Source organism: Prionailurus viverrinus, chromosome D3 (assembly GCF_022837055.1).
Source record: "Prionailurus viverrinus isolate Anna chromosome D3, UM_Priviv_1.0, whole genome shotgun sequence".
NCBI classification, from domain to species: domain Eukaryota; kingdom Metazoa; phylum Chordata; class Mammalia; order Carnivora; family Felidae; genus Prionailurus; species Prionailurus viverrinus.
Genome location: NC_062572.1, coordinates 18884471 through 18899423, shown reverse-complemented (window position 1 = coordinate 18899423; position 14953 = coordinate 18884471). Strand labels below are relative to the sequence as shown.

At 57.0% G+C, this 14953-nt stretch overlaps 1 protein-coding gene across 1 annotated transcript in view; it reads left to right on the top strand.

Annotated features, from left to right (window-relative positions):
* The window catches only part of TRPV4 (transient receptor potential cation channel subfamily V member 4), a 35603-nt gene that overhangs the window by 6497 nt on the left and 14153 nt on the right, over positions 1-14953 (top strand). Inside the window, exons 2-4 of the mRNA XM_047828701.1 lie at positions 7497-7913; positions 10235-10407; positions 14431-14583. Of these exons, the coding sequence (XP_047684657.1) occupies positions 7528-7913; positions 10235-10407; positions 14431-14583 (712 nt within the window). The 5' untranslated portion in view covers positions 7497-7527. The remainder of the gene's footprint in view (positions 1-7496; positions 7914-10234; positions 10408-14430; positions 14584-14953) is intronic.

The window sequence follows — 14953 nt, the reverse complement described above, 5'->3', positions numbered from 1 at the left end:
TTTTTGGAAGGCGAGGTCTCCAAGCACGGTCCTGAGCCCTGGCCTCGGAGCCAGTAAGTCTGGGTCCAAGCACCCGCTCTGCCCTGCCCTCTGGGACAGGGCCACCATGTTCTTGAGCCTCTGCTCTGGGCCAGACCCTCTGCTGGACCCTTTACGCCTTCTTAATCCTCATGACCATCCCATGTGGTTTTTTCTTTTAATGTTTATTTTTTTGAGAAACAGAGGGGAGAGGCAGAGAGAGAGAGCGAGAGTGACTGAGAGAGAGAAAGAGAGAGAGAGGGAATCCCAAGCAGGCTCTGAACTGTGAGCACAGAGCCCAATGCGGGGCTTGAACCCACGAACCACAAGATCATGACCTGAGCCGAAGTTGGACGCTTCACCGACTGAGCCACCCAGGTGCCCCACGATATCCCCATGTTACACCAAGGAAACTGAGGCTTGGGGAAGGAACCCACTTGCCCAAGGTCACCAAGCCAGGAAGGGGAGTTGAGATGTGGTGCACGTACCACACAATTCACCCTTTCAGAGTGTGCAATTCAGTGGTTTTTTAGTGTATTTGGAGTTGTACGTACATTCCCACCACCTAGCTCCAGTGTGTTTTCATCACCCCAAAAAGCACCCCCTCCCCCTCGGCAGTCCCCATCCCCACGCTCTCTCCTGCCCCCTGCAGCCGCTAGCTCTGTGTCTCTATGCATTCGCCTCTTCCGGACATGTCACGTAAATGGAATCAGACAGCGTGTGGCCTTCTGCGATCCATGGCACACGCTCTTAAAACCACCGAGCCATACTACCTCCTGGCGGCCCCTACCCCAGGGCTCGGGCCCCTTGGACGTGAATGGCTGCCCGCGAAAGCTCAGGAAGATGTTTGTGCACAGTCAGGACCCCTCCAGCCAAGGACCCGCAGCATGACCAAGTGACTGCGGTGGCCCCATGGCCTTGCCCTCTGTGGGGCCTGATGAGTCACCCCAGCCTTGCCCCGCCTGGGTGGTGTGAGCTTCAGAGGGGCGCTCTCCTGGGTGGGGGGGGGCGGCTACAGGACACTGGGGCTCTGTCTGCGCCGGACAGGCGGCCGCTGTGCAGCAGACAGGAAGCGGGCTGGGCCGAGACCTGCTAGGTAAATATGGGCTGGCTGGGGAAGGTGCCTGGCATGGCGTGATGCCCCCTGCGGCCACCGCCCGCCAGGGGCCAGGGAGCCTCGAACAGCCTGGCAGGCAGCAAGCTTCGCCTGGCCAAGGGGCCGAGCTCGCAGCCGGCTGCTCCAAGGTGGCTGCCAGAGTCCCAGGCTCTGGGCCCAGCCACTCCGCCCTCCCCGGCAGGCATACATACCTCCCTTGGTCCTACATCTGTTCATCCACCCTTTGATGATGACAATGATAATAATAATAATACAGCGATGTCGAGGACGCTAACAACAGCATTCTTTATGGAGTGTGCCTTCTCCAGGTGCCGGGCTCGGTATTTCGCGCACTATCCTATTTCAGCCTCGCAGTAGTCCCCTGGGGTGGGTGCTGTCACCATCACCAGTACAGGTGAGGAAATCGAGGCACAGGAAGGCCAGGTGACTTGCTCAGGGGCGCACCGCTGGCGAGCTGGCCATCTGCCTCGGGGCCCGTGGTCCCTACGACCCACCCAGCGCCACTTTCCCCACCCCCTCCTTCCACTCTTCCCTTCGGGAGTCCCCAGTCTTGGTAAAGTATCCACTGAAGGCACAGGTTCTGGGACCACATGCGTTTGAATCCTGCTTCCCCCTCTCAGGAGCTGGGCAACACTGTCGGAGTGACTCTACCTCTCTGAGCCTCAGTTTCCTCACCTGGAAGGTGGGGGTGGGGGTTGGACAGAGCTGGTGTTTTCTCTCCGGGAGCCCTGTTTTCTTAACCCTTTCCCCACCCACACCGCCCCTCCAAGACTGACCTGGAATGACTGGTGCTCACAGGCGTGTTTATTCCAAGGGGACTGCAGGAAATGGGGGCCCCAAAGATGCGGCATAGAGCCCCAGGTTGGAGGGGGGAGGAAGTGCCCTGGGTCTGTCTGGGAGCCCTATACTACCCCCCCCCCCCCCCCGCCTGCTCTGCCTTCTTCCCACCCACCTACCCATCTTTTCTTCCTCCACCTTCCTCCTCCCCTGCTTCAGGCCACATCAGTCCCCCGTGCCTTCTATGCTCTCTTGTCCCCACACTTTGGACCTTGCTGTCTCTGTCCCAGCTGTCAGGCCCAGGCCAGACCCCCTCCTCCTTGCAGCCTGTCCCCATCCCTGTCAAAGGATCTGCAAGCACCCTCCGGGGGCTTCAGAAAGACCCTGCCTTACAGTTTACGAAAGCAAGTATTTATCGACGTCCCATTCTGCCTCAGCCCCGTGCTGGATGCTGGGGAAACAACAGACTCAAAGTAGTCCCTCCCTCGTGGAACTAAAACTCCAGAGAAGAGCAAAGATGAATAAAGGAATAATACAAGTAAATGCACAAGTTTAATCCTGGGAAGAGCTATAAAGGGAGGTGTAGTTTGCTCTCAGAAAGAGGAACAAGGAAGCTGGTTTAGACTGGAGGTCAAGGAGGCTTTTCACAGGAAGTGCCTGTGAAGAGGGGGACCTGAGCAAGGGGACCCAGCCAGGGGGGAAAGAGGGGACAGCCCTGGCCAAGGTCTGGAGAAGGAAAAATCCCTCTGCCGCCCCCTCTCCCAGACTCTTACGAAGCTCCATTCTTTTATGTTTCCCTGGGCGCCCTGCAAACAGGTGGCACTCAACAGATGCCCGTTGGAGTGAATCGATCCCAGGAGGGAGGGAACGGAGAGGAACTAGCTCCCTGGAATTCTTCTCCCTGGGGTGGAGTGGCCCTGCACGCCCAAACTTGCCACCAGATTTAAGCAGCTTTCCTGGGTCATGGAATCAGGAGGATGGGATTTGACAAATATGTGCCAGGGTTTCCATGAGATCAGGCAAAGCCACGGGTAATGGTGAGGATGGGCTCCTTCTTCCACCTTCCGCGCGGGGAGGGGGCAGGCAGATGGTGCAGGAGGCCCCCGCCCCCACTGGGTCTGAGATTCTCAGAGAGAAGGTGCCTGCCGTTCATGGAACGTGTAGTTCGCTATTTATTGAGGGCTTACTCCGTGCCAGGTGCTTGACTCAACCTGTATAATTCGCACAACGACCCAGTTAAGATCCCCATGGACAGGTGAGGAGAGCAAGGCCCAGGGAGGTTAAGTCACTTAACTCAAGCTCACGCAGCTGATGAGCAGTGGGTATGGGAGCCGACCCCCTGATCTGTTTGATGAAAAGGCACACTTTTTCCATGCCCCACTAGCTCCCTCCAGGGGCTCCTCCTCGGGGGAGAGGGAGTGGGTTTGGCCATCCTCACTGAGTCCCCAGATCCTTTAGAGCCTGGGACCTCTGTCAGGGCAGAGAGGGAGGCTTGGGGACCTTGGCTCATCACTGTATCTCCTCACCCTGCTCAGAACCTCTGCACCCCTTAACTCAGCACTCCTGAGCCCCTCTGGTCTACACAGTTCTGAACACCACTGGACATGACTCTGCTTCTTGGTTTGTCTGGCTGTTTACTCTGTTCCCCACCGGAAGGCCAGCCCCGGGAGGGCGGGGGTTTTTCTCAGGTCTGTTCCCATCTATGTCCCCTGCACCTGGCACCCTGTAGGTGCTCACTAAATATTTGGTCAATAAACGAATAGATGAGTGGTTTCTAATCCTGCTCCTTGGGCCCTGAGATTCAGACCCCCCCCCCCCCCTTCATCCTGTCCTACCACCCTCTGCGTGGACTGCAGTCTGGTTTTTATATTCAGAAGACGTGCTCTGTGCTTAAGATGTGTGATTCCACCGCTTGAAGTGAATGCAGTGGTGATGCGCAGTGTGTGGGGAGGTTCCCACTGAGGCATAAACGTCCTTAGTTGAGCCCCCAGCGCCCTGCTGCCAGCTGGGTGCCGCCCGCTGCAAAAATCCCCGGTAGGGGTGGGCCCCGGGTAGGGGTGGGTCCCGGGTAGGGGTGAGTCTAGGTAGGGGTGGGCCCCGGTGGGCTCACAGCGGGCATACGCATGCGCACACCACACGGGGAAAGACGCGGAAGGACGCGAATAAGCTTGCGCGACATTCACACGCTGAGGAGACCCACGAGGACTCGCAGCCTCTCTCCCTGCCCGCACCCCCCTTCTCTCCCAAGTCTGGCATTGCTTTGGAACGTGTAATAATAGGCTACAGGGCAAATTAGAACAGGGAGTGAACTCTCCCTGACCACAGAGAACAGGGTAGCATTTGCGGAAAGAATTGCCACAGAGCAAGCAGCAGAGCAGGGTGTGTGTGTGTGTGTGTGTGTGTGTGTGTGTGTGTGCGCGCGCGGAGGGGGGTGAGGAGGACAGGTGAACACGCTGTACCACGCGGAAAGAATTGCCACAGAGCAAGCAGCAGAGCAGGGTGTGTGTGTGTGTGTGTGTGTGTGTGTGTGTGTGTGTGCGCGCGGAGGGGGGTGAGGAGGACAGGTGAACACGCTGTACCACGCCGGTGACGATGACGATTAAAGTGCTCATCAAGTGCTTATTAGGTGCCCGAGAGACAGGTGACCTGCCTTATGTCACAGCAGTCCTATGGGACAGATGCTGTCATTACGACCCTCATTTTACAGGTGGAGAAACGGAGGCTCAGAGAAATTAGCCCAGGCTGGTAGTAATAATCCTTAGCTCCCAGACTCTCAGGTTGTACAGCTCACACATGATCCTGCAGGTGCCCGGCGCTGTGCCTGGCCGCCGGCCCTTGCCCAGTCAACTGAGGGGTTAGGGTAGCCCAAGCTTTGTAGCCAAGTGTGCAGATTTGAATCCTGGCTCTGTCGCTAACCTGCTGTGTGGCCGCAGGCAAGCCACTTAACCTCTCTGATCCTCCATTTCCTCCTCTGTTAAGTGGGAATGAGAGCCGTACCTCCCTCCAGGGCAGGGTTTCTCAGTCTCAGCACTATTGATATTTCTGGGCCTGGATCCCTCCTTGTGGTGGGGACTCTCCTGTGCATTGTCGTCATGATTATTCGTTGTAACTAAACGCTAATAATGGTCACGTGTGCCTTGCCTGAGGCTACCAGTGAGGCGTGAGCGGCTGAGGAGATTTGAATCTGGGGCTGGCTGACTTCGGATTCCTTGTCATGGAGGCCTCAGAAACCTTGGATGCCGTCTGGGTTGGGGTTCCTTAGGAGAGGGGGCGCAGGCATGGTGGGGGGTTGGGAGCTCCCTGAGGTGGGTTGTCCGTCTGGCTCTGCTCCAGTGGGGGAAGGGGTGTGGTAATTGGGAGGGTGTTGACCGCGGAGGCATGTGCCCCAATGCCTCCTCTCCCCTGACCCCTGGGTCCCCCATGAGGTGGATCGGGCTGGGCCCTGGGAAATATAATCTTCCCCCTCAGATGCCTGCACCCCAATGGATACCTGTCCCTGCCTCATCATGCCCCCCACTCCTGCAGAACAAAACCATCCGACATCTCCCAAGATCTATAGGAGGAGGTGTGGTCACCCCGGTTTTACAGGTGGAGAAACCGAGGCCCAGGGAGAGGAAGTGACTTGTCCAAGATCACACAGCTGCTAGTTACCAGGACCAGGACAGGAACCAGGTGTATCTGATTTCAGAACCTGTGCTCCTAACCTTTCCTTCCTCCTTTGATTAGAATCATCGATAGCCCCCAACTTATTCCCAGAGTTGGCACTGGGAATGCCCGACCTCATTTACTTCTTCCTGCAAAACTATGAAACGCTGCTGCCTTTGCACCCATTTTAAAGGGGAGGAAACTGAGGCTCCGGGAGCTAAAGCAACTTTCCCAAGGTCATGCTGCATGTCCATAGGAAGTGAGCTTAGAACCCAGGCCTGAATAACCCTAAAGCCCATGCTTTCCCTCCCCACTGGTGCCCAGAAAAGGGCCCATCCCCGGCAGGAGCTCCGACCCTCGGGATGCTCCGCCGTACCCACCCACAGGGGCCTCTTGCCCTCACCTCTCTGGCCCAGGCTTCCCTCCTGGCAGCCAGAAAACAAACAAGGTGGGAACCAGTGTTTATTTGGTCCTTGCTAATGTGTTGGGCAGGCAGAGGAAGACACAGAAAAGAGAGCTTTTCAGACATCTCCCAGCAGCCCGGGTGGGATGGTGAAAGTTCCAGGAAACTCGCCCTCAGTGCCCAGCCCCGCCCACTGAGCAGTGTGCCGCAGAGGGCAGGGGCCTGCCAGGGCTTTGCGCCTCCCTGTCCTTGCTCCTGGTTAGCGGTCGGGCCCAGAGCTGGAGAGACCTGGGTTCAAGTCCAGCTCTTCTCCCTACAAGCTGCATGACTGCCCCTCTTAAAGCTCCAGTCTCTTGGGGCGCCTGAGTGGCTCAGTCGGTTGAGCGTCCGACTTCAGCTCAGGTCATGATCTCGCGGTTTGTGAGTTCGAGCCCCTCATTGGGCTCCGTGCTGACAGCTCAGAGCCTGGAGCCTGCTTCGGATTCTGTGTCTCTGTCTCTCTCTGCCCCTCCCCCACTCACACTCTGTCTCTGTCTCTCTCTCACAAGATAAACATTAAAAAAAAAAAATTAAAAGCAAAAACAAAAACCTCCAGTCTCTCCATCTGAGAAACGGGGGGAACGAATTATACCTTCATCCGCGCGGTACCTTTCTAGGTGTTGGGGATGCAGGAGTGAACAAGGACAGATGCGTTCCCTGCCTCCTGGTGCTCACGGCCCAGGAATGAACTAATCCCACGGACAGATGGTCAGGGAGGGCTTCCCAGAGGAAGGGACAGTTGAGCTGGGAACACAGATGGGTAGGGGATAGGCAGGCCAACAGGGGAGGGGAGGGACCGGCACTCGGCGCTGGGAAGCAGAGTTTTTGCACCGTGGGAAGTTAGCTATAGTCTTGGAAATTCAGTTTGCTGTTCTTCAAAATGGGAGTCATAAGGATGGCCCTAGGAGAGACGGAGTAATGCTGGCTCACACAGTGGGTTTGCACCTGTTTGCTGAGCACCTGCAGGGCCCGAAGCATGCATTTAATGGTTACGTTTTAGTGCTTACTGTGTGCCAGGCACTGACCACGGGAATGCATGCTCTCTGCCTGGACGTCCCCATTTTACAGATGAGAAAACCGAGGCCGTGAAATGTCAGCTTGCCCAGTGCCACACAGTTGCGGAGTGTGGAGCCTGGATTTGAACCCTGCTCTGCGGGGCTCTGAAGCTGGTGGGGTTGGTTGGGAGTAAGCCCCAGGCTCCGGGTCTGGGGTCCCAGGATGACTCTGAGGACCTTCCTCCTCTCTCCACCTAATGCCCGGGGTAGCTGGACCTGAGGCCCGTTTACGTTTCCAGGTCCCTAAAAGAGGCTCCTGTTGTAGCTCTTGCCTGGGGCTGCCAGCCAACCACATCTGGGAGTGGTCACCCCGCACCCCTGTCATTACAACGGTGGCTTTGAAGCAGCTGGCAGCCGTGCTGTTTGCCCACGTGGGAGGGGGCTTCCTGGAGCCCCCACCCCTGGCCAGGCTCCGCCTGACTCCCCTCCCGTTCCCTTACAGGCCAAGCAGCGCAGACGGGTCCCCGGTCAGCATGGCGGATCCCAGCGGAGGCCCCCACGTAGGGCCCGGGGAGGTGGCTGAGACCCCCGGGGACGAGAGCGGGACCCCCGGGGCTGAGGCCTTCCCGCTCTCTTCTCTGGCCAACCTGTTTGAAGGGGAGGATGGCTCCCCCTCCCCCTCCCCGGCTGACACCAGCCGCCCCGCTGGGCCAGGTGATGGGCGACCAAATCTGCGCATGAAGTTCCAGGGTGCCTTCCGCAAGGGGGTGCCCAACCCCATTGACCTGCTGGAGTCCACCCTGTATGAGTCCTCGGTGGTGCCTGGACCCAAGAAGGCACCCATGGACTCGCTCTTTGACTATGGCACCTATCGTCATCACCCCAGCGACAACAGGCGGTGGAGGAAGAAGGTCATCGAGTGAGTATTGCTGGCTGCCTGGCCAATGGTCTCCTCTGTGTTGAATCCGTCCGCCCGTCCATCCATCCACCTACCTGTTCGCCCACCTGTCCACTTTTCCATACACTTGTCTGTTCACCCGTCTGTCCATCCATCCGTCATCTCCTCGGTCATTCATCCAGCTACCTGTCTGTCCACCTGCTCGTCCACTTGTCCACCCGTCCATCATCCACTCATCAGATATCTCCCTCCCCATCTGTCATCTGTCTATCCAGCTGTCCCCCCGCGAAAACCCCTAAGAACCCCTCTCAGGCTTCTGTGTGTGTCTGTAGGACAGTCTTGAAGTCTGGAGATGGCCTGTTGCCTGGTCCTTGTCTGTCCTCCTTGCTGATCACAGACTCATTTATGCCCTTGGATGAAGCCCTTGCTTGGTCAGGAGCTGTCTCCTTTCTTTGTTCACTGAGTCACCGATTCGTTTAGTGGATGTTTCTCAAGCACCCACCACGTGCCTGGCAGGGGGGTCGGCCCCGTGGCTCCAGGGGTGAGCCAGACCAGGTACCGTTCCTACAGAGTTCAGACGCTGAGTAGCCTCCACTGCTACCTTCATTGTGGAAGGTGAGGCAGGCGATAAGCAAGCAAATGGGCACGTGAACACACAGTTCGAGTTGGGGGAGGTGCTGAGGCAGAGAGGGGAGCTGATACGGGCAAGGTATTCCAGGAGGGCTTCTTGGAGGAGTCAACGTTTAAGCGCAAAGCTAAGGGATGAGAAGGGGCAGCCACACGGGGTGAGGGTGGTGTTCCAGTGGATGGAAGTGCATGTACCAGGGCCCGAGGCTGAAGAGGCTGGGTGTGCCCAAAGACCGAGATCTCACAGCCGTCCGCACGCTGCTGGACAATCGGTTCCACCTGTGCTCAGAGGACAGCAAAGCGCCCCGGTGTCCCCATCTCTTCCAGGTCCGGCTGGAAGCTTGGTGGGCCCCGTGCCCCCCTTTCCCTTCCCAACCCCCTCCTTCGGGCCTCACCCCGCCCCTACCCCAGACAGTCAGGGCTAGTGACTTTGGAGGGGCCTTGCAGGAACTGGGGGTGTGGCTGAAGTCTCCGGAGACCCAAGCACCACCTAGTGTGGTGTGGGTGTGAGGGTGTCCTTCCCGTTTCGTTTTTTGGTTCCAAGTTCACAGGTCGGGAGAGGATGAAATGGGGGCTTCCCAGGTGCTCTCAGGATTATATCGGTCTGTGCCCTCATCCTCAGGGGGGGCAGCCCTGCCCTGGCACCCTGCCGCTGGAGCCCTGCCTCAAGGTGGGGGGGTGGTCTGGGGCCCAGGCAGAGGAAGGAAGGAGAGCAGCTGTCCCCGTCGCCTGGCCTGCCAGCGGCTCTCCCTGCCCCTCAGCCCCTCTGCTGCCCCACAGCCTGACCTCAGTCTCCCCTCCTGCCTGCCCGCCTCTGTCCCTGCTCCCCCTCGGCTCCCCTCCTCTCTCCTCGGCTCCCTACACTGTCTCCGTTTCTGTCTTCCTCCGTTCATTTAACAGATTCTTAGTGTGCCCCGTATGCACCAGGCACTGGGTGGGTGGAGACGTGGCTGAGAGCATTCTTGTCCTTCGTGGAGCCCCCTGGGCTCACGCTGCTCCCAGTTCTTTGTCTGTTAAAACCTAGCACACAGTAGGTGCCCAGTTAGTGTTTGTCGAATGACCAAAGGACTATCCATTTTTTCCCTTACTCTGTCTCTCTGCTTCCCCACTCCCAGCCCCCTGTGGGTCGCGTCCTGTCTCTACCTGCCCCTGCAGCTCAGTGTTTCAAACACACATGCAGGCTGCGGACACACAGTGGGCGCTAAATAACAAAGCAATGTCCGCTAACGCGTATTGAGTGTTCACTGTGTGGTGGGCCTTGAACCAGGCACCTATGTGCTCATTTTTCTCAAAAGTCTGTTGAATGAATAAATTAATGAGCGAGTGGTTGAATAAATGAATGAGTTGCTTTATCTTTCAGTCTGGTGTTCCTCCTTTATTTTCTCACTATCTGTGTCTCTTTCCGTCTCTGGCTTAGTACATACTCACTAACTGACGAATGGAAGAGTGGATGAATGGATGGGTGGGTGGGTGGATGGATGGGTAGGCTTGTTTCTTTTGTCTGTTTCCACCTAACACACGGTAGGCACTAGGTAGACTTTGTTGGGATAAAACATTCTTTTGTTTCTCCAGCCATCCCTCCCCTCGGTCTGGTTCCACCCTAGGGCTCTAGCTGCCCCCTTCCACCCCCCACCACCCCTGGGCCCCTCAGGCCAGAGACAGCGGGGTGGGCGGGGGATGAGCCCTCCCATCACCCTGCCTTCCCCCACCTCCAGGAAGCAGCCGCAGAGCCCCAAAGCTCCTGCACCCCAGCCGCCCCCCATCCTTAAAGTCTTCAACCGGCCTATCCTCTTTGACATCGTGTCCCGGGGCTCTACTACTGACCTGGATGGGCTGCTTCCCTTCTTGCTGACCCACAAGAAGCGCCTGACTGACGAGGAGTTCCGGGGTGAGCCACCCGGGTGGGGGTAATGGGCGGGCCACCGGGGGTTGGGGAGGCCTGGCATTGGGGGCCACCTTTCCTCTTAGCGTCTTCCCCTGGGTCAATGGGCTGCACTGGCCACGAAGAGCACTGGATAGGGAGTCTGACCCTTGTGTCCTTCGCCGTTTTACTCACATATTACTACCTCTCGTAAGGTAGCTTTGGCTACCCTCGTTCATTCTTTCAGCCTTCAATTATGGAAAGGTCAGTGTCAGAGGTAAGCAGAGTCCACTCACCTGGGTTCGAATCCCACCTCCACCGCTTACAGATATATGGCTTCCCTGAGCCGCAATGTCCTCGTCCGTAAACTAGGGAATACTAGCATAGTCCTGGCAGAACGAATATTCCTGCTTCTGCTCCTGGGCTCTGCCCTACCCCCACCCAGCTTTCGGACTCCCCTCCCTAGGCTGAGGCCGCAGTCACCACTGCCCTGGACTTCTCCCAGCCCAGAGGGCTCACCCTTCAGCCTCGTCACCTCGGGGCCTCAGCTCCCTCTGCCGCCCAGGCCTCCCCTACAAATTGGCAAAGTTGGCCTGTGAGCCCCTGGGCCCGCGTCAGCCACCTGCTACGTGCCAGGTACCAGGTTGAGGAGCCGTAATTCACTGGCCAAGTGACCCCACAAATCAACGTAAAATGTTAAGAACGGTGGCACCTGCCACAAGGGAGGTCCAGTCTCAAGAAGGCCGGCGGCAGTCTGTGGCTTGGGGCTGATGAAGCTTCGGGGAGGTGAGGGGCCCCATTTTTTGAGGCTTCGAGTACTTCAGGTAAATGAAGTGCCCAAACGGGGTGACCTGGGCAGCGGTACATTTTTCACGTATGCCTTTATCGGCCAGATTCTTTTTTTTTTTTTTAATTTTTTTTTCAACGTTTATTTATTTTTGGGACAGAGAGAGACAGAGCATGAACGGGGGAGGGGCAGAGAGAGAGGGAGACACAGAATCGGAAACAGGTTCCAGGCTCTGAGCCATCAGCCCAGAGCCTGACACGGGGCTCGAACTCCCGGACCGCGAGATCGTGACCTGGCTGAAGTCGGACGCTTAACCGACTGTGCCACCCAGGCGCCCCTATCGGCCAGATTCTTTGAACACCAGAATGATACTGTGCAGTATCGTCATGGCGGTCAGAGGAGAATGACTGGACTTATAAAAAATATTCCTTCGTGGTGCCCAGCCAGACCATGTGGCTCGTTTGTGGCACGAGCTTAGGGTTGCCGCAGCTTGGGGCGGCAGGTCCGACCTGCCCCCGGAGGGTGTCAGTGACTACGTGAATAATCTCATTTGGAGGTAACCCCACATTTAAGCCCCGACCAAACGGCCCCTCCAAGCCCCTCCCCAAGTTCATTAGGCACAAGAGGGAAACCTCGGGGTAGAGCAAACCCGAGTCATCAGCGAGACAGTGCAGCTCCAGGCTGGGCTTGCAAGGCTCCAGCTTCTCCTGAGTTCAGGACCGAGTCAGAGGCTTTTCGCCCGGGCAAAGGACCCCCAGGAAAGCGTATCTGTGTGCATGAGCAGGGGTGAGGGGGGGGTCCCCTGAATCTGCAGAGAATAGTGCATGTGTAGAGGGGCATTAACCAGGAGGTCCCTGACGCAAATTAAGCCATCTGTAGGGCTGCTCGCTTGCTCTGGCCCCTTCTAAGGCCCTGGAGCTAATTCTGATTTCATAATTGCATGTTTCTTTTCATAAACAGTACCCCCAAACCCCGCAAAGCCTGGATCCGCCGCCGCATGATTTTCTAGTCAGAGGCTCATGAGCTGATCTGATTCTCAGGGGAGTCTGTGGCCACCACCCCTCAAAGTTTGACAACCCTCCAATGCGACATATTTACTTAGTCCCCCTTCCCCTGGTGGCTCCCAGGGCAGAGCCACTTCGCCACCTGGTGGTGGAGTCCTGGAACTGCGTGTCCCTTGGCGTTTCTGGGAAGATCTTGCTGTTGGCATCTCATCCCAGGACCCAGGCTGGCAGCCCCCAACCCCGCTATAGCCTGGGTCTGGGGGTGCGGAAACCCAAATCCAAGGTATGATTCCATGCTCTGCACAAGCCCCTTTCGGTGATCTGTGGTTTGGAATTACATGCGGCGATCAGCTCATCCGATGCTGTGCTGGGCACGGGGCAAACAGTGGTGAATGAAGTGGACACAACACTGTCCAGGTTGCTCACAGTTTCCTGGGTGAGATCAACATTGATCAAGCAATCACAGGAATAAAAACAGTTGTAATCTGTAATGTGTGCCAACGAGCGGCTATGTTGGAGGATCTGACCTAGTCAGGAAAATCTGGGAGAGCTTCCTGGAAGAGGTGATAGGCTGAATCTGAATGAGTTGCAGTTAACCAGATAAAAAGAGAAGGAAAGACCATGGAGGGGATGAAGGGACAGCCTGTTCAAAGGCCCTGTGGCTCACTGTGGTCAACGCTGTAATCTGAGGTGACCACTCCAGCTGCTGTGTGGATTGAAGGAAAGCTTGAGAGCCTGGTGGAAGCCAGGCAGGGGTCTTGGGCCAGGGGGGTGGCAGTGGACACAGGGAGTGGGAGAGGGATTGAATAGGAAATGCTGGCGGTGGCTGTAGGAGGCAAGGACAAGGGTGTCACAAAGGTTTTTGGCTGGATGGGGACACCATCCTCTGCAGAGGGGACACATGGAGGCTGGGGGGTGGGTTTGGGGAGGGAAAGATGCTGAGGTCAGCATTCAGGCCCCCCCCCCCCCCCCCCCCCGCACTTACACAGATGGAGAACTGGAGTCTGCTTTTCATTCATGAAAACAGCTCCCTGGTGACTCTGGGCACCAGGGGTTCAGCAGGAAGCAGCTGGGGACGAGGCTTGTCCAGGAGACCTCAGTCCTGCGGGCACTGGGACCGAATTCAGGTCTCTGTGAGTCCTGCACGTTCTCCCCACTGACTCCTGACATCTAGAGAAAAATTCCCGAAGCACCTCCCTCGGAGTTGGAGTAACAGGTACAACAGCCCCATGTCTTGAGGACTTTCATCTGCCTGGTGCCGTGCTCATCAGCAAACATGTATTAGCTCTTCGATTTCCTCCGTGGACTCAGTTTAGCTGGAAAAGGAAGAGAAGCAGACGAAAGGTCACGCGGAAACTGGGAGGGAAGCCGGGATTTGAACCCCAAGGGGCTTGGCTCCAGAGCAGGCAGCTCAGCTCACCCATTCCTGATCCCGTCCCTGCTGCGACCATTCCTGAGTCCCCAGCAGGATTTTGCCCCGTGCCAGGTTCCCAGGGGGAGTTCTCTTTCCATCGATTCGTCCTTTCAAGGTGTAAGTCAAGTTGTGTAACCACAGAAGTTAACACAAGGGAAAGAAAATTGCAAAGGGACATTAGCGAGTGTCCGTGGGCAGTGTGGGGACCCGTTGGGGACCACATGGAAACCGGCTTCGTGCGACAGGTTTGACAGCGAGATGAAACCTTGCTCAAGGCAAGCAGGCCTTCAGTGTTACCGGTGCTGTGTCAAAACCCTGTCCCGCCCCTCCTGGGTAATTTCATATCCACTCTGGGGGGCAGTCTGCATGTCGGGGACTGCTGCACCCCTTCTGCTCCCTTCTAGAGACACTGGTGTAAATGCTTCCCGGGAAGAGGATCCTGTGTTCCAATAGGTGGCAAACGTTGCCTGCTGCGTCTGGCTTTTAGAGCTTCTCAGTCCCCATTGGCATATCCAAGGCTCTGACAAGTCCTGTAATAAATAAATATGGTTGGCTTTGTTTAACCCAGCCTTCCTCACCACTTAATTTGATTTTTAAAATTCCCTCCCAATTATGCTTTGGAAAATCCCAATCTCTGTAGGCTACAGCTTCCCTCATTTGGAAAAACTGCCCCTCTGAGTTTACTGGACCCCCTCGGGACCACGGGCACAGATAGGGAGAGGCTCAGAGGGGAGGTGCGGCAGGGCCAGGACCTCTGGCTCCCTGCCCGGTGCCCTGTCCCCTGCAGCCCAGGAGCTGCATACCACAGACTGATGGCCCTTCCTCCTGTACGTCTCTCCCCCCAGAGCCGTCCACAGGGAAGACCTGTCTGCCCAAGGCCCTGCTGAATCTGAGCAGTGGCCGTAATGACACCATCCCTGTGCTCCTGGACATCGCTGAGCGGACAGGCAACATGCGGGAGTTCATCAACTCGCCTTTCCGGGACATCTACTACCGAGGTGGGGCCCCGGGTGGGGCAGGGGTGACGCAGGGTGACGGTGGGGCACCATCCTTGCTTGTCTGATTCCCACTGCACCCCAAGAGCTCCCATCTGTGCCCCAGGTGCCAGCATTGCATCCAGGAACTGGCCACTGAATGAACAAAGGAACGATAACTACCCCTTCCAATCTTGATATTCTGAGTTTCAGAATCCCAGATTCTGAACCCAAGACTCTGAGACGCAGGGAGCCTAGTGATCCGTGAACTTGGAGTCTGGGATCCCGAGATGCTACGGTTTCGGACACCCTAAGGCTCGATGATAATAGTTGTACAGGCCCACACTGCTAAGAGGCAAAGGTGTCAGGGTCTAAACTTTGAGGTTCTATGACT